The following is a 25012-nucleotide window of genomic DNA, read 5'->3' as shown; positions in this document are numbered from 1 at the left end:
GACTGTCGTTATTAAGTACATTTGAAAAATAGAAAAATTCAAGATAAGAAAGACCGCGATCTTTTAAAAAACGGGAATCGCGCAACCCCGCGCCTTAGTGCGAACTCAGCTTTAGGTTTTACGCAAATCTCATGACCCACTGAATACATTTCACGATGTCAATATCGATCAAGCTTCCATCATTCACAAGCCAAAGGAAGAAATAGACCAAAACAACCTCGTAGATAGAAAAATTATTATTAAAACAGTTCATTTAAATTAATTTTTAATTATTTTTGAAACATCAATGACAAAATATCTATGTTAACAGTTTTAACGTCGATGGCATCAATACATCATATTTTTTACATATGTTTAAGGCTTGTAAACTAAAAGTTATCATATTAGACAAGTAAATTCATAAGCTGTATTTATTCATAACAAATTTATTTTTTTAATTGTCTAAGCAAAGTCCATAAAAATAGGAAGAATGGTAATTTTAATGAATTATTGAAATTACCTCAATTCGAAATCAAGTAATACAAAGGAATAAGCAACTCATGCATACTGTTAAAAGATAAAACCTCGAATATCAACATAAATTAGTTTGAATTATTTCGAAAGACTTTTGCTTCTAATGTTCCACCCGGTTCTTAACACCTAAATTGGGATATTAATTGAGCGTCAAATTTTTTTTTATATTGCAGTTTAATAAGATGTTTATTTATTTTCAGGTGCTTAAAACATTCGTTAAGGAGCCGTTGATTAAGTTTAAGAAAGCTACAGAAGAACTAAAATATCACCAAACTACCCAATACCATCAATTTTCTGTGGAAAAAGCCCTGCATTTTAAACAATCCATGGAGCCTATTCCTGGAAGTTCAGTAAGTCATGTTGGCCTCCTGATAGACGCTAGAAAAGCCTCTATAATAGAGCAAAATTTAAAACGCTTGAAGCCTATAGTAAAAACCGTACTGTTTTGTGCCCATAACAATCTGCCTTTGAGAGGTCATAGGGATGACGGCAATTTGAACAGCAGGGAAGAGCAAGAAAATGCATTAAGAGGAAACCAGGGTGTTTTCAAAAGTCTATTGGCTTTTAGAATTGATGCTGGTGATGAAGATTTGAAAACGCACCTTACCACTTGCAGAAAAAACAGTACACATATCAGCAAAACAATCCAAAACGACATAATCGAATGCATTGGCGATTATATCCGTTCGGAGATTACGAGTAGTATACAAAAAGCCAAATACTTCTCAATAATATGTGATGAAACCACAGATGAAAGTAAGAAGGAGCAGCTTACGTTTTGTGTGCGATATGTCGACATAGACAGTTTCACAACCAGGGAAGATTTCCTTGGATTCGTGGAACTCAAAGCGACAACTGGTTTATCGATTAAATCCGCAATAGACGAAGAACTGACAAAACTGAATTTGTCTTACAAATACCTCTGTGGACAAGGCTACGATGGAGCAAGCAACATGTCTGGGCCATTTAAGGGCGTTCAAGCTCTAATTTCCGAGGAGCAACCCCTCGCCATTTATACTCATTGTTTCAGCCATTCCCTGAATTTGTGCATCACAAAAAGCTGCCAAATTCCTGTTATAAGAAACGTAATGGGAACAGTTGAGACTGTCTCTGTGTTTCTCTCGGCTTCTGCGCACAGAACAAATGCATTAATCGATGTTGTAGAAAAGCAAGACTTTTCGGAAACTAAAAAAAAGAGATTGAAAGCACTTTGCCCTACACGGTGGGTAGAAAGGCATGACAGCCTAATAACATTTAAGGAACTACTTGTTCCTGTTGTGACTGTGCTGGAAAGTTTACATACAACTGCCTCTTCCGAAGCGTCAACAAAAGCATATATGTTAAATGCTTCAATAAAAAGGAGTGAATTTATTGTTGGCGTCGAAATATCAGTGTACTGTCTCAGTTTGACACTGAGGCTAAGTCAGCAGTTGCAAAGCCCGAAGCAGGATTTGTCTTCTGCATTAGCTAATGTGTCTCAAGTTTTGGACACTTTTCGGAGTGTAAGACAAAACGCAGAACTCGAATTTCAAACTATTTACAAAAACTGCCTTGAAATTGCTGAAGAATTGGATCTGGAGTTAGAAATACCCAGATCAGGAAAGCGTAAAAGTGCTCGAGACTGTACACCTCCAGAAAATCCAGAAGTTTATTTCAGACGAACAGTCTTTCTTCCTCTGATAGATCACTTCATTTCCGAGATTGATTGCAGATTTAGCAGAGATTTTCTTGGAGTGCTTCCCCTCGAAGGTCTAATTCCATCGAACTTGTCGAGGTATACTGACAAAAATATTATAACTGCTGCAGAAAAATACAGGAATTTTACAGATGAACTAGGAAGTTTGAGCTTGCTATTAGCAGAAATCAAGATGTGGAGGAATAAATGGCTGCCGATATGCGGTCCTCCTACAACAGCTATCGGGGCACTGAAAGAGCTAGACCCTTCGTTTTTCCCATCTATTGCTGTTCTTCTCCAAATTTTCGCAACAATCCCAGTAACGACTTCAACAGCTGAACGTAGTTTTTCTACCTTAAAAAGGATAAAAACCTATTTAAGAAGCACAATGGGAGAAGTACGGTTAAATGGACTTGCTCTAGCAAATGTGGCAAGAGATAGAGATGTATCTGTCGACAAAATAATTGAACTCTTCTGCAAAAGTAAGAAGAGGAGAATGTGCTTGGAAAACTGGGAACATGTCAAATAATGTTTAAAGTATTTTTTTTTTGTTTTAAACTAGAGTAACAAATTAAATCATTTTATTTTCTTACAACTAATGTGCCGACTGTGTTTTTGAAAAATTGTTTCATAATCATTTTAAAAAATAAACTCTTTTGACAATTTTTTAGTGTATTTCATGTTTTACAAGTTAAAAATAAACATATGCTTATTTTAAATAACAAATGTCGTAACATTCTCGTGAAAAGGATGCTGAACGATATTATACTGGACTTTTTTTTTTTTTTTTTTAACAGACCTAAGTTAGCCCCCCCCTTGTCCAAGTTCTAGATCCGCCACTGCATGCAGTTAGGCAGCATCGTCTAACGTCTAATGTGAAGTTAGACACACTAACCTGGTTTCATTTGAATAAACCTTACACTATCAGTTAATGCATTTGTTAAAATAAGATCAAATTTTTTGAAAGAACAAAAATATATAGTTTATCATTTCTGTTACTTATAAATTTTGGTCAAAAACTGATTCTTAGGTGTCATAAATTGCATGCAAAGCTTCATTTGAACGTTAAAAATGAAACTCTTATCTTCACTGAAAAGTCAACAAGTTTCAAATTCATACTAGAAATTATGAATTTTTGAACCACAAGTTTTTACCCATGTGCCTGAATATATATACATGCCAATATTTTACTCTTAAACATTTTCAGCTTTAAATTAACACAGATCTCAGCCAATTATGTAACTTTTACAACAAATTCTTTAATACAAAATTTGGTAACAATATTCTAAACTCTAATAACAGGACACATTTAAGAACTTTTCTTAAAAGTTGTATAAAAATATATTTTCATATAAAATATTTATCATTGTGATTCCAAATAGATTTAGCTCTGTTATTACAATGTAACAAGTATTTTGTGTTTCAATACTTGATATTTTGTCATAAAAAATATAACAAAAATAGTAATAAATTTTTATGATCGATAAAATAACACCAAGCCTGTAGATACTACGTAACTACAACTCAGATTTTTTTACACTGCTTCTTCAAGAAAAACTTAATAAATCGCAGTTTTCTCATGATTTTCGGAGAATATGAAGACTTGGTTTAAACGTTATTAAACAACCATTTATAAATTTTATTTAATTAAAAGTATTATTAATCTCCTTTTAAAAAAATATTTGAGTAAAAGTGAAACATTCTATTTTGACAAATTTGCAGTTACCCAGTTGTAGTACCTGGTCCATGATATGCATTTGCATTTTTTCATCTATAGTAAAATGTTAAAAAAAAGAGGGAACTTCCAACATGTGTATATACCTATAAATGATCAATATTATATCAATTAAAATTTTAATCTGAGTTAGTTGATTTCATAAAAAAACGTATATAATACATAAAATATAATAAGTTCATAAAATATTTTCACTGAAAAAATTCAACATTTATCAAGTTGTAAAAATAAAATACATCCCTTATGTCCAAAATTAAATTCTAAAATGCAATTATTATAAAAATATCTATAAAACTTTGTCATTTGGTACATAAAATAGCGCAAAAATTCATCTCTTCACGTAACCCAACTCAAAAAACATTTAAAGAGCAATTACAATCTGGTAACTGCTGCAGACTCTTGCTGGGATGATAAATTTATTTCAACTAACAGTTTGATGGCACTCCCAGCTTCAATGAGATGACATCAGCCTCCAGCTCTGTTTTCGTCTATTCCAGACTGATGAGTCTATAACAAGGACGAAACTGCAGTCTCTGGATGGTTTAACCAGGCTGTTGATATATTGCATGCAGTGGAAAGTTATTTTTCCGTACACTTCAGTTGGGGATAAAATATGCTTCTCACATCCGTCAACATATTTTTCATCGTTCATTTATGTAACAGTGATTTTAACTTTACACACTAATTATTAGATAAGCTATTGCATCATCATCATCATCCATAACTTGACAGCCCAAGGTGGCCCCATGGCTTTCTGAATCACTCGTCTCCAGTCTCCTTTATTCTCAACTAAGATATTCAATTGTTAAACCAAAGGACAATACAATCCTTTTCAACAGCATCTACCCAGCTCAGCTTTGGCCTTCCATATTTTTTAGTACAACATGGTTTGGTCATGTAAATTTTCTTTAGAATGTTGCTCTTGTCAAGGCAGATAACCTGACTGACCCAATTTAATCGGCAAATCTTAATACTATGGACAGCATCACAGAATGAGGTCCCATACACTGTTGCATGTCAAATGAAAAAAAATCAAATAGTTCATTTGTGAAGTCGTTTTCTATGAATTTGGTCAACAGTTCACTGAGCAAACTTTTGAATGTTTGATTCATATTAAAATGGAGTGGGCGGAGGAGGGGGGGGGGCAGTTTCAAGAAATGGCATGGCATTTTTTTCTTGTGAAGACAAATAATTTCTTTTTCTCTCACATTAATCAACACAACAGTGATGCTGAATTCCTTTTTTGACTGTTCAAAGAATGCTAAATCTAGATCTAACCTTCCACAATCAGATCTTCCAATTGGCTACCATGCCATCAAAAGAATCATCACCTCTTTATTCAAGACTAGTCAACGTGAAATTGTTTCGAACCCAGTACAAGAAAATAGCTGGGGTTCTTTATTAGATAATCCTATTCCAAGCGAATTACCTAGATCTGAGGGTGCTGTAAATTTTGCAACAGGACATATTGTCTAAGGAAACATATACATCTTGTTGTACTGACAGACTCTCCAACTTGCCTACTAAGCTCAACTAATTCTGAAATGAGTGGTTATCCTTTAAACTCTTGTCCTGGACTTGTAATAGTTGAAAATACTGCTAATAATTTTAACTGTTTCATATAATTTTTTGTATTATATTGGGTTGCCCGACGAAGCTTGTTAGCAGTAATACCTAGGTCTGCAATAAGTTTAAAAAAAATCAAAGGAATATAGTTCAGCTTTTTGAAAATGATTACTTTTTCTGGTGAAAAATGTACAGAACATTGTTTCAAATACAGTGGCCGCTGCTTATATGAATATGATTGTTTTAAACAGTTTTGATTTCATAAATCGGCTAATTCATTTAAGCGGATAATTCAATACAGCTGGATTTTATTCTGCTTTTGACGCTTTGATTCATCAAAGCTCTTGATTCAATTAACCACTGATTAAATTAATCGGCATCCACTGTACATATTCTTAAATGATGCGAGCATTAAAAATTCAAAAAGCGGTAGTAAGGAATGAAAGAGTTAACATTAACATATATAATAGATACAATATTAATAAAAATTTTCAAACTTTTACAAGGAAAGGTAGTATTGATTTCGAAGCAGAAAACAATACGAACTCTAGGCATGTAATCGAAACATAATTAACATTGAAACATATTGATAACATTCTCATTCAATGTTATATGCTCAAATAATAAACACAAATAATGTTTATCCCAGCCCAAAGTACCAATTTTTTGGAATGTATTTAGTAGTACAGTAGACCCTTGTTTTACGTTCATATTACATGGTTTCAATTATATGCGGTTTAAGATTTGACACCTTTATTTTAATTTACGCGGATGGGTTTCGGTTTTACACAGATGCGGCAATGCAAACAGATAAAAATTTCCCCTCTTTCAAAATCCAAACTCCTAAAGATTGCAGATTAGGCGTAATCAGCTGCATTTTGGCGTGCTAATAATCGAGCTTGGGCCACTGGAGACATTTTATGCGATTGGTTCCAGAGCTCTTTCCAGAAGTAAAGTTATTAAAATCACACAGTTTGGAATTCACTGGAAGAAGAGCTTTTAGGAGTGACAAAGGCGGCCAAAACCAACGAGGATACCGACATCGGTGACACACACCCAAAAACGTTCACATTGAAAATTTTAAGCCATTCCTAGACAATTGAAACTATCTTTCTGATTTGTTAGTGAAGGAAGAATTTATCATGGAAATGGAGCAAATGATCATGGATGCGTTAATGCTCTGCAAAGAATTACAGAGAAAAATTCTTAAAGACTGCCAAAAAGACGATCATAGCCAGCTCCTTTTATAAACAGGACATGAAATTAATTTATGTTTTCTTTATGCGTGTAGTGCATAAAAGGCGATATAAGTACACATTAAACTTATACAATTAGTCATCACTAGAATGAAGTATTTTGTTATCTACGGAATCAAACCCCTATTTTAACACTATTATTAGGTCTCAATTTATGCGGTTTCGGTTTACACGGCAATTCCGTGAAACGTAACCGTTGCGTAAAACGAGGGTCTACTGTATTTACATAACTTGTTACATACCCATAACACACTAACCCAAGAATATCAATGTATTAATGCAAATATATTTTATAAGTGTTACTTTGACCAGTATTTACTGGTTTATTTCCCCAAAGTTGTAAAGACTTCATAATCCAGAACAGTGAAGTTGTAGTCCCCCATCAATACTGTGCAAGAGGCGTTCTCTCCATCATACGAGTGTGGTAGATTAGAGTAACTCTCCATGTTTGCATTGCAGTTATGGGAAATGCATAAATCAGCTCCAGCTCCAAATATCGGACCATAGCTAAAAAAGAAAACAAGCTTAATGAACAGAGAAGTCAAAGCTCAAATTTACATGTTAGAAAACTGAATCATCAAGATTTTTGAAAAAGTAAAGTACAGTTAAATTTTGATAGGTCGAAGTCCCAAGGGACTAGTAAAACGTTCCAGTTATTGGTAGTTCAAGTTATGGGAAGCTTCCACAACAGTTTTAAGATTTTGGGACCCGATAAAAACTTCGAGATAAAGGAATATTCGAGTTATAAACTTCGAGATATCGAGATTCGACTGTATTTTTAAAGCACAAAATTAGAATGAAGAGAACATTTGTTCTCTTAAGGAAAGCTAGCAGCATGTAAAAATAGCTCCTCATATAGAACTTTTAATTAAGTTTATTTGTCAAAAAAAGTGTGAGCAAAGGACAGAGGGGTGGGGGTTTTAGAAAAATATACCATTGATGATTTTTTTTTCATTTTTGGAAATTAGTATTTTTGGAAGTATTTGTATGAAATATTTTAGTTACAGATTTTTCATGGAAAAATCATTGGTTACTTTCCTTACATCTCATTTTATCCTGAATCAAGATGTGTTATTGCAGTTCGACAAAGTTCTTTTATTTTTTTATATGGGTATTCAACCAAAATGCATTAAAAATGATATGATCTTGGCTCATAAAATGCTCAAATAAAATAATATGACAAACAATATAGTAGTTTCAATTTTTTTTTTATTCTACTTAATGATGCAACATTTTTCTAGAGGAAAAAAAGAGTATTTGAAATTAAAGGGGAAAATATGCCAGGGGCGGTCCATAAATGATGTCTGAATTTTTCAGCAAATTTGACTTCTTCCTCCTTGTTACAAAGTATCAAACTTCCCTTAACCCCTCCCCTCGCCTTGTCATACTTTTTTCATAAGCTTAAGGTTATATAAAAATGTATGACATCATACTTTTTGGTTCCCCCCTCAAAGCCTGACATCATTTGTAGACAACCCCTTAGACCACTGTTAAAGTTTACTTTGAGTCATAACAAGCAAAAATCAACTCTGCCAAATAAATAAATAAATTAATTAAAAAATACAAATAAATAAATAAATGAATAAATATATTCTTACTCTGGATGATGAGAAATAGCAAACATTTTTTTGACAACATCAAATTTGGTTGGTGGAACATCAGCATTGTTGATCAGAGTGAAGAGAAATGCTTTCTCTGATGATACATATCTTCCACGTCCTCTAGTTTTGCCCCAAGGAACATCGCTAAATCCTCCACAGAGCTCTCCATGAGAACCCTAAAAAAATAAAAGGCAAGATAGTAAAATATTTTCCATATTAGATCACATATTGAATGAAAAATATAATCAAAGTGCAGATAAGCAGAGTGTCATAAAGTGATTTTTAGTGCATGATTGAACTCGAAAATCACAGTTATGTAAACAACATTAGTAACACTAAAAGATTGGAATTGTTCACTGAAATAAATGAAAAATCCAAGCAAATGCATAATGCACAGATCATAAAATGGTGTAATACATGGCATTACATAAAAAAAGGGCCTCCCCCACAAAACAACTGATTATTAATGTGTCAATAAAGTAGAAGTGAACTAAGTATCTGTTGATATATTTTGCATATGTTAGAGCAGCTCTGCAAAGTATGAAACACCGGCATTCAAAGAATTTCTTAACAATGCTGAACAGTTTTAGACGAAGTATGAATCTGTATACAATACCAAGGCATTCTATAGAATGACAAATACTATTTAGGTAAAGTATTGTAACAAATTCTGTAAATAGTAATTATTTTTGTGATTAATTTGTTGTAATCTGGCTAAATTTAGCGTTTACTCCATTATCCTTCCTCTAAAATTGTCTTAGTGACGTAACCTGTAAATAATTTCTTGTAATGTACATACAACCCCCAACATTCGACTGAAGTATACGGTTCCCCCATTTCTGAATGATAAGATTTGTGAATGGAATAAAAAGAAAATATGAGAAAGTTGTAGAATTTCGTTGAACTTTCCAAAGCAGTATAAAAGGCGTGTGCATTTGAATGAGAGAGTTAGTTTTTGCTTGTGAACCATATCAGCTGTGCGATGGAGAGCATTGTATTAGCTTTGTTTTGTGAAGCCTTTGAGCTGTGTTTCTGCGTGTTTGGATGTAAACACGTATGCGATTGTTGACTTTACCGTGTTAATTGATATATGTTTAATTGCTGCTGATTGATTTAGCAGTTTCCTGTACATAGCTGTAAATAAATCTCATGTGCTTTTCTCAAGAACTGTGTTGTCATTCAAAGAAAGTTTGAAGTTGCTACGAACGCTTAACAGTATGAAAAAAGGTCCTGATAAGGCATACATAAACATAGCATCACAATGTTTATGTATGGCTTATGCTATTACATATTACCAGTAAATTTTGAAATAAATGATTCTATAGAATGCATTGGCATCGTATATAATTTCTAAAACTAGCCAGTAAAGCGTAAAATGATTCATATCCTCAAGGATATGAGGTAGGTGGTAAGGTGCCAAGGTATCCATGACCTCAAGGATCAGTGTTAGGGCCTGTTTTTTTCATTGTTTTTATGAAAGATATTCACAAAAATAATTCAGGGAACATGAATTGTTTTGCTGATGATGTCAAAGTTATGGGGACTGTAGAAAATGAAGAACAAGCAAAACAGCTGCAAGAGGATCTAGATCATATTACGGAGTGGGCTGATAAATGGGGTATGGCTGTTAATGTTGGGAAATGTCAAGTGCTACATTTAGGGCATGGAAATAAGTGTACAAGTTATTATTTGCAAGGTTCAGTCATTAGTCAGGCAGACAAAGTTACTGATCTGGGGGTCCTAATAAGTCAGGATTTAAAGTTTAGCCAACAGTGCAGCATTGCTAGCAACAAAGCCAATAAGATGCTTGGGTTTATCAATAGATCTATTTCAAATAAATCTAAAGAAGTTCTTCTGCCCTTATATAGAAGTTTGGTAAGACCCCATTTGGAGTATGCTGTTCAGTTTTGGTCTCCTTATCTTAAGAAAGACATTAATGTATTGGAAAGGGTTCAAAGGCGGGCTACAAGGCTAATAAGTGGACTTTCCCACTTAGATTATGATTCCAGGCTTAGAAGGCTAAAAATGTACAGTCTTGAGCAAAGAAGAGACCGAGGGGACATGATTCAGCTGTTTAAATTTATTAAAACGAAAGATGTTACGGGGATAAAGTTTAGCACTGAAAACAGGACAAGGGGTCATTGTTTTAAGCTATTTAAATCTCAGGCTAACATGGATATTAGGAAAAATTATTATTTTAGCAGGGTAGTGGAACCTTGGAACAGCTTACCGGAAGAGGTGGTAATGAGCAAAGGAGTAGACAGTTTTAAGAGGGCCATTGATCTTCACTGGGGATTGTAAATTGACTAGGACCAGTCTAGCTGGGCCCAGAGCCTGTTGCTGGTAGTCACTTTTGTATTTGTATTTGTATTTATATTTTATACAGTGAAAAGCTAATTTTTTCGTGAACAAATTTTAATGAACTTGTGCATGGTGTTTCACAAAATATGTTTATGTCTAAAAAATGGTATAGAGATAACAAATTTTGATAAAAATATATTTTGAAAAATAAAGCAGGTAATAGTTCCAACATTAACTTCCTATGCAATGTGTGATTAATATTTTAATTGCTTTAAAGTGACTAACTGAAAATGAATTTGGAGTGTCACAAAACCAAAGTATTCCAAAATGCACCATTTTCTCAAGAGACATCCTTCTCATATAAATAGTGCCACACTGATTTGAATGTCACCCAGACATGCTTTTCTGTTTGACAGTTTCTTTTCACTATGAAATTTGCTTCATCTTTGGGGTTGGTAAACCACCCTTATTTTACCTTTGTCTCACTAAATGTTTGAATTTGTTCCTGAGACACAAGGAAGCCTCTCCATATCTGCTCAGAGCTTTTGCAAATATTTTATCAAACTGAGTTTATTTATTTATTAAAAATATTGCACACAACAGAAAAAATGCAGTTACAGTGGCAACATTGTATATTGCTATTTTTATATTGTTAATTTTTTCTCTTCCAAAAGAGGAGAAAATAAAAGATTGCAAAGTTAAGATTTATGACAGAAAAACTAGATCACTCATATTTTCTCGTTTTGTATGCATTAAATTTGTAAAAAAGTAGAAAGATGGGGGGGGGGGGGGGCGAATTGTACAACTAGCTAGTTTTATTTCAGCTGTGAATTATTTTAACCAGGCAAATAACACTAACATTGGTGGAAGCAAAATATCTTAAAGATGCATAAAAGTTTAGTTGCTTTACTTAGGATGTCAGATAATTAGTGATTGTGTAAAGAACTTCATAATGATTTTAAATCCAAATATAAAGTCTTCACGAATATAAGCCCATCCCAAGCTCATACATTCATTTTTTCCTTTTTCAAATTTTCATAGTTTGGCAACGGTGAATTTGAATAATGGAATAACTCACAAGAATGATGACAAAAGTAGGACTGTGTCCATCACAGTGATAGTGGAAGCCTTCAGCTGTATATCCATGGGTAGAGGCCCGATACAAAAGGCGCCACATCTGCTTAGCATTTCCAAACCATGCGTTTAATACTCTTTGCAAATGCAACTTTTCCCCACTCAGCAGCTGAGAGCCTTGAAATAATTTCAATGATGTTCTGGGCTGGATGCGTTTATCTTCAGAGTGCGAAAACTTGTTGGGCAAAGCAGCAAATCGATATCTGTAAAAATACAGGATGTCATTTCGTGGAAAACCCAATGAAAAGGAAAAAGAATGGTTTGAAAAATATTGTCCACTTTCAAAAAGGAATGTTGTTAAAAAAGAAAAATTTAACCATAGCAAAAAGAAGTTGAGCCATATTTTTAAATTTATCAACTGCTTACACTTAATTTTATGATGTTTTGCAAACATGTTTTGGCAATAATTAAAGTAGCCATATAAGAAATATACAGAATATAAGGAAAAAAGAGAGTGATTGTGATGAGTTTGTGAGGGCTTTCATTCCTTTTTGAGGAAGAAAACAAATTATTAAAATGTTTTATGGTGTGCATTGATCTAATAATATTATGTTTTTTTTGTAAAAAAAAAGAGCGTTATTGCAAGACAAACCAAGTTTTTAGCAATTGTTCGGAAATAGTTTCTAACAAATGTAAAGGCAAATTGTTTTCGCTAAAGAGTACAAAAAATCAGAATGAAAAAATTACCTGGGTTACATACTAGTTTGTCTGTTCTTTTAGGTCAAACATAACTGTGGTTGCATGTCAACTATATCAAGTAAAAGCTAGATCATATGAGTTAAGACTAGGTAAATATACTTTAAACGTTAACTGATATTTTAAGAATGTGAAAAATTTAAACCTACAGTGGCTCCCAAAAGTGTTCGTACACCTTGAAATTTTGTAGTAAAACCAAAATAACGCAAAACTGAATTCGAATATGAAGTTCATTTTTTTTCCACACAATTCCTATGCCATTCTGAATAAAACCCAGTAGTTTTTTTCAAAATAATGCCAAATTTTATTTTTGAAATTTGTCAAAAAACGATGAGACAGAAAAAATACGCCACAAAAGTCATCGTACAGTGAAATATTTTCAAATAAATTCATGATTAAAATTATCATATGTGGTTTTTTTATTATTTTTGCATTGTAATGACACTGTAAAGTCATTTGTCTTTAATTATTTGTTTATTTATTCCCTAATATTTTGCTCATTATTTTAAAATGGCAGGTATGCATAGAAAACAACAAACATGATTCGAAATTTGATTTTTTTCTCTCACAGTAGCCATAAATTAGTTTGAAATGTCTCTAAATTAGTTAATTCATACCATTCTATAATGAAGCGCTTGATAAAATGCTTTGTAGACAAGAATCGGATCGAAAACAAGGTCAGAAAACGTCAACTGGCAAAGTTAACAAAGCGTGATCGGAGGTTTACCGTTGAAAAAATTATGAAAAATACACATTTGAGCGCTGAAAAAGTTTCTGCAGAATTGAATGAAACATTTTACGTTTAATTTTCACCTAAAATTGTTCGCCAAGTTGGATTAAAGGGAACCTCTTCCCGCAGAAATTTTCTTGTTTGCGCGAAAAACAGTAAACTTACACTTTCCGTCGTAAAATCAATGATAAATAAGCTCAAAACGTTTTGGAACAAGGTCTTACTTATAGATGAAAATAAATTCAATATTTTGGGTTAAATTATTGCATAATTGTCAATAGAAGAAAAAATGAGGAATTTAATCTTAAGAACTTAGCTGAATCAGTTGATCAGGACAGTGAAGGTGTTCTTGTGTGAAGGTGCATAACAGCATCAAGACTTGGAAATTTGGAATTTTTTGATGAAATAATGAGTCATGCTGTTCACTTAAATATTTCAAGAAACAATTTTAAACTATTAGCCCAAATTTTGGCAATCGGAATCAACTTTGTTTTTTTATCAAAATAACAATAAGAAGTACACGTTTGTGTTTGGTGCCTCAAAAATTGTCCTTAAACTTAGAAATATCTCCTCAATCGCCAGATTTAAACTTAATGAAACATATTTGGAGATATCTGGTGGCTAGATTAAGAAAATACACCATTGAAACGAAAAGCGAACTAGAAACAGTAAGACTCAAAGTGCGGCTGAACACTTATTCAGAAATTGCATAAAAAAAGAAAGAAAAAACAATAAATCTATTCCCAGATGGTTAAAAACTGTTGTTGATACTGCATGATACTCTACTAAATAATAATTTTGTAAAAAGTTAGATTATTTACTAATTTTTTGACATTTTTTCAAAATGTACGAAGACTTCTGTGAGATAAAATTTCCGGCACTTTTTGGTTTTTAAAAAAATAAGTTTTAATGTTTTATTTAAATTTTTCATTTAGTTTTGTTAAAAATAGATCATAGATCTTATAACTAAATACCTATTCCGAAGTATTAATTCTAACCAATGCATAGGGGCCTATTTCACTGAAAGTCGTAGGTGTACGAACACTTTTGGGAGCCACTGTATCTAGCTTCAAATTATAAACATCTATCCACCCGAAAAGACTAAAGACTAGAGCCATGAAAACAACATGGATACACTCAACATTACAAATATATATTACACAGAAAACATTATCAAAAATAGAGCTGTTCACTACAAATAAATATCATCAGAATTCTTTGCTTTTTAAAAAAATGTAATTACCAACTCAAAAGTTCCAACATGCCTCCCACTCTCCCTTACTATAGCAACTTTAATTTTAAATAAATATAAGTATACCTTTCCAGAGATAACTCCATTGGAACAGCTCCAGTTGGTTCAACTTCTTCTGCAAAAACTTGGCTATCTATTAGCAATATTCTTACATGGTTGATGACGCCAGACATTTGCTACAGTTTTAGGGACAGAAAAATACAAATTATGTTAGGAACATAAATTTAACTGACAGTTTTTAAAACTTTCCCATAATATCAAATTTACACAAATAACTAAAGAGTAAATGATTTTTTTAAAATAAAAGCATCATAAAACATCAAATGGCTTTTCATACAGGGGCTCCCTGAAGGGAAGTTACAGGAAGTCACTGTGGTCTCCAAAAATGTTTTCTTATTCAATAAAATTTGACTGACGATTCAGGAAATTTGGAGACAATATTGCAATTTTTGTTACTTTTTTTTTCAAATTAATTTTTAATAAGTAATGTCTCTCCTCGAATTAACTTTGAATTCTCATATTTTATCCTCAAAATGCTTCTGACACCATTCTTGCAGAAGTTTTTGTAAAATGACCCTCTAAATCCAAATATGACCACATTTTCCCATCATCCACACCTTTTTGGAGATAATACCCTCAACATTTTCAGTTTTTGACAGTTTTATAGACATTTTTATTTAGAAGGCAAGAAAACATTATATTAACTGTTAACATTTTTGAGAGGGGGTAGAGAGGTGAAAAGTTCAAAAGCATGAACATTTAGAGCATGCCTTTGAAGGGAGGGGAGATTTGATCAGACAGATATTCCCTGTGAAGCACAGTGACTCAGTGGTAGAGCTTCGCGCTCCCACGCTACCGGCCCGGGTTCTATTCCCGGGTTGTGTATGGTTGACTCAGCCTTCCATACCTTTAATGGGTCCCTAAAATGAGTACCAAGCGTACTTGGGAACAAAACATTGGGGGTTCAGCGTTAAGCTGACCACCTCACCCAGAGCCCCTGGTCAGGAAAACTGGGTTGAGCACAGTAGGCTTGGTCCTCACGGCTGTCCTGCCACAGGGTTTGGTTTGATATTCCATGTGAAAATTTTTTAAATTATCAAAAAAGATCTATTTTTCTGGATTTTTTTTTATGAACAATTTTTTTCACTTATTTATTTATTTTTTTGCGTCAAACCAAAATATTGGCTTTACTACTATGCACCTCATGTCCACAAATTTTTTAATATTGTACATTTAAAAAAAAAAAAAAAAAAAAAAATTGAAGCTTTATATGTTGCACATGAATCCTAATGCAGATGCTCAATGAAGAAAATTAATGGATTATTTATATTTATTTAAGTTACATTCCCAGACAAAATTAAGATTAAAAATGAAATTCTGTATGCTTATAATATAGCATTAATGTATATTCATATTTTTGGGGATGCATTGCCCAAATTGTTTACCACTTCTTGAAGTTGTCATATATGACCAACCAACTCCACAAAATAGATGTCTGGCATGTTATAACCATCTAATCCCCCCCCCCCCCAGAGAAAACATTCTCGCTCTTCTAGTACTGACATAGCAATGAATATTATCAAGTGCCTTTTTTAAATTGTTCAGAACATTGCAAGTATCCACAGCCTTCAATAACTTCCAAACATTTAAAACTTTGTTAAAATAGTTCTTCCTTCTTGATTTCAAGATTATCATACTATTTAAATATCTTGAAACAATGTTAACTATTAATGTAAATACAGCAGAAGAAAGCGAGTTAATGAATTTAAATAGAGACAATCAGTGTTACTTGAGTTATTCTTGCTCTTTCTTCTTCTGTCCAATGTGCTGTAGGTTGAGTAACGCCAGATTGGTGTTTTGCCCAAGATAACACAGATCTCCAAACATCCTCTTCCTCCATGGCTAACTATAAATACATTTTGAAATTAAAAAAATCCAGCTTCAAATAAAATTTAATGAAGTACACATGATTCAACAAACACTGCTTAAATGTAACATAACAAAGGCATTCATTGAATATCATTTTATAATTAAATCACAAATACAAATACAAAAGTGATGACCAGCAACAGGCTCTGGGCCCAGTTAGGCTGGCCCTAGTCAATTTACAATCCTCAGTGAAGATCAATGGCCCTCTTAAAAACTATCTACTCCCTTGCTCATTACCACCTCTTCCAGTAAGCTGTTCCACTACCCTGCTAAAATAATAATTTTTCCTAATATCCATGTTAGCCTGAGATTTAAATAGCTTAAAACAATGACCCCTTGTCCTGTTTTCAGTGCTAAAATTTAGCCCCGTAACATCTTTTATTTTAATAAATTTAAACAACTGAATCATGTCCCCTCGGTCTCTTCTTTGTTCAAGACTATTTTTAGCATTCTAATCATAGTCTAAATGAAAAGTCTATTTATTAGCCTTGGTCTCATCTTTGAATCATTTCCAATACATTAATATCTTTCTTAAGATAAGGAGACCAAAACTGAACAGCATACTTCAAATGAGGTCTTACCAAACTTATATATAAGGGCAGAAGAACTTTTTTAGATTTGTTTGAAATAGATCTACTGATAAACCCAAGCATCTTATTGGCCTTGTTACTAGCTATGCTGCACTGTTGACTAAACTTTAAATCCTGACTTATTAAGATGCCTAGATCAGTAACTTTTTCTGCCTGACTAATACTGAACCTTGCAAATAATAACTTGTACTTATTTCCATGCCCTAAATGTAGCACTTAACATTTCCCAACATTAACAGCCATAGCCCATTTATCAGCCCACTCCGTAATATGATCTAAATCTTCATTACATTACACCCCAGGGTCCCCCTTACCTACCAAAGATGTGGTTTACCGTTTGAGTAGAGGGCCTTGGAGACAGTTCAGCCTCAGTTTAAGTCATTCAAGCATTTGTTACAAAATGTGAGTATTGAGAACAAGTTACAGAAAAAATATTCTTCTGTTACAAATCTTTTGACAGAACTAGTTAATAAAAGAGACGCTGTGGTGTGTGTGTGTATGTAATTTGTCTGGAGAAAAACTTATCATTTTATAATGTGTAAACATTATAAAGATTGAGATTAAGGGTAAAACTACTAACATCTTATTCTTAAATAGATTAAAGGGAACCTATACAAATACAAAAGTGACGACCAGCAACAGGCTCTGGGTCCAGCTAGACTGGTCCTAGTCAATTTACAATCCCCAGTGAAGATCAATGGCCCTCTTAAAACTATCTACTCCCTTGCTCATTACCACCTCTTATGTAAGCTGTTCCAAAATTCCACGACCCTGCTAAAATAATAATTTTTCCTAATATCCATGTTAGCCTGAGATTTAAAAAGCTTAAAACAATGACCCCTGGTCCTGTTTTCAGTGCTAAACTTCAGCCCCGTAACATCTTTCACTTTAATAAATTTAAACAACTGAATCATGTCCCCTTGGTCTCTTCTTTGCTCAAGACTGCATTTTTAGCCTTCTAAGCCTGGAATCATAGTCTAAGTGAGAAAGTCTATTTATTAGCCTTGCAGCCCGCCTTTGAACCCTTTCCAATACATTAATGTCTTTCTTAAGATAAGGAGATCAAAACTGAACAGCATATTCCAAATGAGGTCTTACCAAACTTCTGTATGTACTGTTGTGCATCCATCCAAATTATAAGATATGCTTCTTTCACAAAGAAAAAAAAAATTAATTTGAATTTTGACATCTTGAATTAAAATTATGTTTTTCGCAATCACGAGTGTGTGTATGTAAGCGTGTGTGTTTGTGTGTGGGGGGTATGCGTGTGTGAGTGGGGGGTATGTGTGTGTGTGTACGGGTTATGTGTGTGTAGGCATGTGTGTTTGTGTCTGTTGGGGGGGGGGTATGTGTATGTGTGTGTAGGCATATGTGTTTGTGTCTGTGTGCAGGCATGAGTGTGTGGGTAGTTGTGTGTATGTGTGGGTGTCTGTATTTATGCGTGTGTGTATGTGTTTGTGTGTGCGTGTGTGTGTGTGTAGTTGTGTATGTATGCGCGTGTGTGTAGGACGTGGATGCAACCTGGAGACGGCTTTAGCTAGAGGTGCAGCATTGTGAGGAGCCCATCGACGGTGATGGTGCAGAAGGTGGCAGTGGGAAAAATCAAAGGAACGCCAAAAACAGTCAAGTGAGAACAATAAGCAATCGTGATTGCTCAAAAAAAAATCTTCCATACCAATACAACTATCAAAACACTTGTGTGTCTGACGTAAATATATTTATGGTAGAATTGAAACAATTAAAATCCTTTTTTTTTAGTCTAAGCTGTTAGATACTTCTCCACAATAACGCATGAGAATCTGCCAGAAATAATTCATCAGAAGACTGATGTAAAATTATAGGGAATTAAAAGCATAAAATATACAGATACTTAAAAAAAAGAGATTACATAGAATTAAAAAAAGCATTTTGAATATTTTTTGAAAGTTTCTCTGTTTTTCTACAGTATTAAAAAATCCTTGAAAACTGCATGATTACCGAGGTCTGTCGGCACCCTGAACAGCTTTAGGTTAGTGAATTTTCTGATTGGCTTATGTTATTTCATGCTGTTGTAGTAGGAAAAAACATGAAATTAGAATTTGAAGAAATATAGGATAGATAACCTTTTAAAACAATAAAATAATATAGGACACTTTTTTCTGATTTTTTCCGCTCAAAAAATGGAACCATAGAGTTAAAGGACAGCTACGATCCCAGAATAATGCAGTTTGGAAAAAAGAACTGATAAGTAAACAACATTTTTAAATATCTATGCAGTTTATGGCAAAAAATAATAAAATCTAAGTAATACAACAATGATATTACTAAGGAACAACTTAAAAATCTTGAACATATAGAGATGCAGTAAGTTCTATCAAATTCATTACTATTAAACTTACAGAAACACAGAAAATATACATGGTAATATTAAAAACTTAACTTACATAATCAGAAGAAACTAAGTGAATCAAAGCTTCTTTTGGAAGATTTAAGAATGCAGAAGTTTTCACACACTCTAGAGAATTTTCTCCAATAAAAGCTGTGCATCTGTCCACAAATGATCGACCTCCTTTGTTGCCTGCAATAGAAATTGAAAGAGTGGCTTTTTATTATTGGCGAACAAATTAATTAATATTACTATCATAAAAAAGTACTAATCTACATTTCATATTTTTTTTTTTGAACTTTACATTTTCAGTTTCGGTACTTTCAATAATAAAAGGATTCAAAGTAAATAAATGAACCTGCAGATTTAGATCATGATTTTAGGCTAAACAAGCTAAATATGAATACTCTCATGAAAAGAAGAGTCAGACGAGAAAAGATTCAATCATTCAAATGTATTAAAATGGAGGATGCAGATGGGTTACAATTTTGCGCCACAGGAGTCAATATTTTAAGCTTTTCAAATCTCAAGGTTAAAAACAGGGAAAATTGCTATTTCAGCTGAGCTTAGAATAATTAACCAAAAGCTACTTGCAAAGGGGTCAATAAATCAAAATATTTTAAATTTTTTACAAAAAAGGTCAAAAAGTAGAAAAATAGATTAGGGAAAATATTTTAACCATTATGTAATTTAATTTTTGGGTATTAAATTACTTCAGCTTTCATTCCAATAAATTACTTGAAAAGAAGATAAAATGTTTTTACACTCAACATATAATTACTATTTCGCACAATCATTTTTTGGTCTCTGAACATAGAAACTAGATGGCAGCACTAAAATAAAGCTAAAATTTCGCGAAGACTTACGTCACCCAAAACGTCCCTGCCCCCAACTCAAATTACATATAAACAGTGTCAACATTTGTAATATCGCTATTGGTATAACGAAATTCCTTTTCATCGAAATGGTTTTGCTGGTCACTTGGACATCGTTAAAAGTTTACTAAATTGATTTAAACCGAATTGATCTTTTTACAAATTGAAAATTTCCATAACAAAATCTTTCTCCCTTCTGAAAGGGTTATTTATCTCAACTTAATTTCTGCATTCATGACAAATTCATCCTTTCAAAAATCCATGGATTAGGCTGTTGGAAAGATCGAATAAACAGAAAGGTCGCTGTAAACCACCCATGTGACAAAATGAACTTTTCAAGATACTCTTGCAACAAAACAGTATTAACATAACTTTAAACGAAAGCCCACAGTATAATCGTGCGTGCCCCTTCCCCCCAAGGGCGATGGCGTCAATCCACAAATACCATGAGGACTTCCCCTCGAAAAACTCCTAAAAAGAGGAAATTACCCGAAAAACAATCCTCTAAAAGTTTTAATGGTGTGTTAAATGAGGTCATGACTCATTTCCTTTGTGCGCACCGATAAAAAAATTAAATAAAAGCTCTCTGGAAAAAAAAAATAATATAAAAAATTTAATTATTACAGCTAGAAAATAAGCATCTATCTGAATAAAAGTTGTGGGGCATTTGTTAAAATGAATCCTTTATTTATTTTTTCTTTTATGCAATTAAGAACATTGCTTACCTAAAATGATGTTTGTATTTATTCTATTAACTTTTTAGTATTGGTCAGACCAGTCACATGATTTTTTAATTAAATAAATTAATTTATTTTAAAATATTGCACTCTACAGAGAAACATTCACTGACAATGGCAATTAATATGAAAGCAGAAACATAACTGGCGCAATTAAAACAAATAAAAGTCGACATCTAGACTGAAATTCTATCATTATCAAATTGAAAACATCTACAATGCGACAAAAATTGTTAAAAAGTTTGTAAAATTTAAATAGATAAACATCATCAACATAATTAAACTTCAGAAAAGTATTTCTAAAATATAAATGACTTCTAAGAGTCTTATTGGGAACAAATAGCAAATTGGATGCAATTGACTATAACAGTCAACTACACTATTAAGTACTATGTATTAAAAAAGAAGACACAAATCTAATGGTTCGTTTTGTTGAACATCTGCAATTCTTGATTGCATTTGTTCTATTTGAATGAAAATGTTTCTTATTTTCAAATCGCTTTAAGTAATGATTTTTTACCTGGTATTCTGTTTTCCATTTCTAACGCCGCTGGCAAGAAAGTACAAGCATTATGTATGTTCAAAGTGCTGTTAATATGGTCCTCACAGCACATGCGCAGTTCTTCTATTCCCAGTTCCTGAGCAATGGATAAGCTTTCAAAAACGGTACAGTCCTGTAAAATCACCTAGAAAAACCATAGTCAATTATTTTCCCTTTCTGTAGCAATACCTAAAATTCGCACAATCGTGATAGTACACATAGAAATCTCATTACAGCAAATAACAATACAACGAAATTTCATTTCATTGAAACAGATGTTCATTTCCATTTTAATTGTCATTACATTGATAGAATTCCGTTACAACAAAATTTCCGTTGCAGCAAACGAAATCTGTGGTTCCTTGAAGATTCTAACTACTGGATTTAACTGTACCTAACTATTGCAAATAAGAATCGGGATCTGAGAAACTTGCGTTTGAAAAGAGAATAACTGCAAATATAATAAATAATTGAACTGTTAAAATAGCTTAACAGTTATTTTTTCGGTGGTAAATTTCAAGAATTAATGTGAATATATATTTTAAAATTATGGCCAGAGCAGAGTTTCACAAAGTGAATCTTGACCCAGTAGAAAGTTAAAAATTTTTAAGGTCCCAACATTCTAGCAGTACCTTTAGTAACGTTTTTTTAAAAACTAAAACGCCACAAAAGTATTACATTAATTACAGAAACATTTGAGCAGCATATAAAGAATAATACAATTCTTAAGCAATCATGACAACTTCAGTTTCTTTTAAATCCTTTTCTAAAGCTTAGAGTTAAAGTTTCATATATAGTTGTATAACATAATTTAAATGAATGTTGGAAGGAAAAATAAATTTTTCAAAATGAAAAATGGGTAAAGAATTTAAAAAGTACAATATTTTTAGAACATTAAATTTTACTTGTGAGTTTTTAATAGTGATATTAAGCTATAATTCTTGTAAGTTTTCGTGCTGCCCCTACTAAAGCTTAGAAGATCGTCATATTTCATAGTCATTGCTCTTGAAAAATCTTGTAAAAGGTTAAAAACCTAGCATTTCATTCTCATCCCGCAAAACCCTTGTTGAAATTACGAGTATATTCTCTTTGTGCCAACAAGAATAACTTGCACATAAAAGAAAGTGAGTACAACTAGCAAACAGGAACAAATTCAAAGCATTTTTTGCCCTTTGGGAGTTCTTCCTGACCACTTTCATACCTAATTTTAATGAAGTATTTTGTTACCAAAGATATTTTGTGATTAGCTAACCTTTCCCGTGTAGAGATAGAAAAGAACCTCTCTGAAGACATCGGGCTTGGCATGAGGTAAACGTATAGGTGTGGGTGTCCCTGGGGGTGAGGGAGAAACTGTTGATCCCGGAACTTTGCACATTTCGCCCCGTTTCACATTTTGAAAGCTGGTACATCTGGAAAAGTAGAAACGATTACTGTCTGGGGAAAATGGCAATAATCAACAACCAAAAAAATAACAGCAATCAACATCTGAAAAATAGCAATAATCAACAACTGAAAACATAGCAACAATCAACATCTTGGGGGAAAAAAATTTTATTTGAATTTTGACATCTTGAATTCAAATTATGTTTTTTGCAATCACGAGTGTGTGTATGTTGGCGTGTGTGTTTGTGTGTGGCGGTATGTGTTTGTGTGTAAGGGTTATGTGTATGTGTGTGTAGGGCATGTGTGTTTGTGTCTGTGTGCTGGCATAAGTGTGTGGGTAGTTGTGTGTATGAATGTGTGTGTGTGGGGGGGGGGTATGTGTATGTGTGTGTAGGCATATGTGTTTGTATCTGTGTGCAGGCATGAATGTGTGGGTAGCTGTGTATATGTGTGTGAGTCTGTATGTATGCGTGTATGTATGTGTGTATGTGTTGTATGTGTGTAGGTGTATGTGTGTGTATGCCTTTGTGTGTGTGTGGGTGGGTGTGTGTAGCTGTGTTTGTATGCGCGTGTGTGTAGGACACGGATGCAACCCGGAGACGGCTTTCGCTATAGGAGCAGCATCGTGAGGAGCCCGTCGACAGTGATGGTGCGGAGGGTGGCGGTGGGAAAAATCAAAGGAACGTCAAAAACAGTCAAGTGAGAACAATAAGCAATCGTGATTGCTCAAAAAAAAAAAAAAAAAAAAAAAAACAGTCAGCTTTTGGAGAAAAAAATTAACACATGATGAAATTATATCAAGAATTGCAACAAAAATTAATTATTTTGTTATCATCAAAAATGAATAATATCAACGGAAAAAATAGTATATGTGTCCAAATATAGATCATGTCTCAATTGAAGAGCACAGGGAAGAAAGGCGAAAAGTCAGCCTTTCCAGTGTTGGAGGAAATTATGTTTGAAAGTTCAAATCTCCTACCTTTCTTCATTGTACAGTAAACCTTTGGGTGATTTTTGTCCTTGATCCATATCCTTCCTTACCGGTTTAAATAGAGCAACAAATTTTACTACACAAACACTCGGTGTTGCCGTATTAAACTCAACTCGAGAGAGAAAAAAAACAGTATTCAGCCCATGGCATTCCTGTCAAATTTGACGCCTTGATTTCAAATTATATTTTTTTTTGCAATCACGAATTGCGATAGGATTCAACCCGTTCGGATTTTATAGCTACAAACGACTTTTACCGCAATCATAATTGTGGAAAACAGTATTTGAATTCAAGACTTCAAAATTCAAATGAATGCTACTGGCTGGATGCTGGATGTCGTATGATTCATGTTACTTTTGTCTAACGAGGATTGAGTAGCTCGCGGAGACTCGTGGACCAGAGGTGTTTGCATTATAAGAGTAGACAAATAAAATCAAAGGAACATCAATTACAGTCAAGTCAAAACAATAAGCAATCGTAATTGCTATATATATACATATATGAAGGCAATTTGCCATCTTCCGTTCACTATTCAATTAATACTTTTAAAATAAACTTTTGTAGATTTGTGTGCTTTCTTTGGCTTATTCAACGATCGTTTATTTATCTTCGAGACTATTATTAAATAACCTCACCACTTTGTCAGTCTTGTTTGAGAGAACCAGAGAAACAGGCGAAAAAAGAGGGGACAGTGCAATGCCACCGAAAACTCACATCAACCCCTTCTAAAGCCAAAAAAATGCAATTTAAATCAAGAATGGGTTTATTTAGTCCAAAAAAAAAAAAAAAAACAACTCAAATCAAGAATAAGTTTATTTAGCAACAAAGCAATGTTTCCTCACAATTCATCACAATTGCTTGATTCGAGCAACGAAATTTCGCACAAAGACAAGATTGGGTTGCAGCCAATTAATCCTTGCCAGTTCGTTTTGAAACTGATCAGCGAAGCTTGTAAATGTAAATGGCTGGCAAGTTTCAATCATCAGTGCATTAGATTTGCACAAACCGATGGCTTCTAATCGGTACTCTAGTCTTCCCAGTATTGAACGATCAGCAACCCAGAGGGACAACAGAATCAGAGGAAGCGGAAGGGACTGTACATCAGGGGTGGGGGAGGAATGGAATGCCAGAATCGATAAGAG

The 25012-nt window shown here is 33.4% G+C and overlaps 1 protein-coding gene across 1 annotated transcript in view; it reads right to left on the bottom strand.

Moving 5' to 3' along the window:
* Positions 1-7068: 7068 nt before the first annotated feature.
* The window catches only part of LOC129226696 (uncharacterized), a 104311-nt gene continuing 86367 nt past the window's right edge, over positions 7069-25012 (bottom strand). The window contains exons 2-9 of the mRNA XM_054861325.1: positions 22749-22905; positions 21476-21641; positions 19402-19535; positions 16249-16365; positions 14526-14635; positions 11726-11984; positions 8344-8522; positions 7069-7252 (exon numbers count right to left, since the gene is read on the bottom strand). Coding sequence (XP_054717300.1) covers positions 7069-7252; positions 8344-8522; positions 11726-11984; positions 14526-14635; positions 16249-16365; positions 19402-19535; positions 21476-21641; positions 22749-22905 — 1306 coding nt within the window. The remainder of the gene's footprint in view (positions 7253-8343; positions 8523-11725; positions 11985-14525; positions 14636-16248; positions 16366-19401; positions 19536-21475; positions 21642-22748; positions 22906-25012) is intronic.

This window comes from Uloborus diversus, chromosome 7, assembly GCF_026930045.1.
Source record: "Uloborus diversus isolate 005 chromosome 7, Udiv.v.3.1, whole genome shotgun sequence".
In the NCBI taxonomy this organism is placed as follows: Eukaryota; Metazoa; Arthropoda; class Arachnida; order Araneae; family Uloboridae; genus Uloborus; species Uloborus diversus.
Note: the sequence above shows the minus strand (reverse complement) of the source record. Positions and strands in the feature narration are given on the sequence as shown.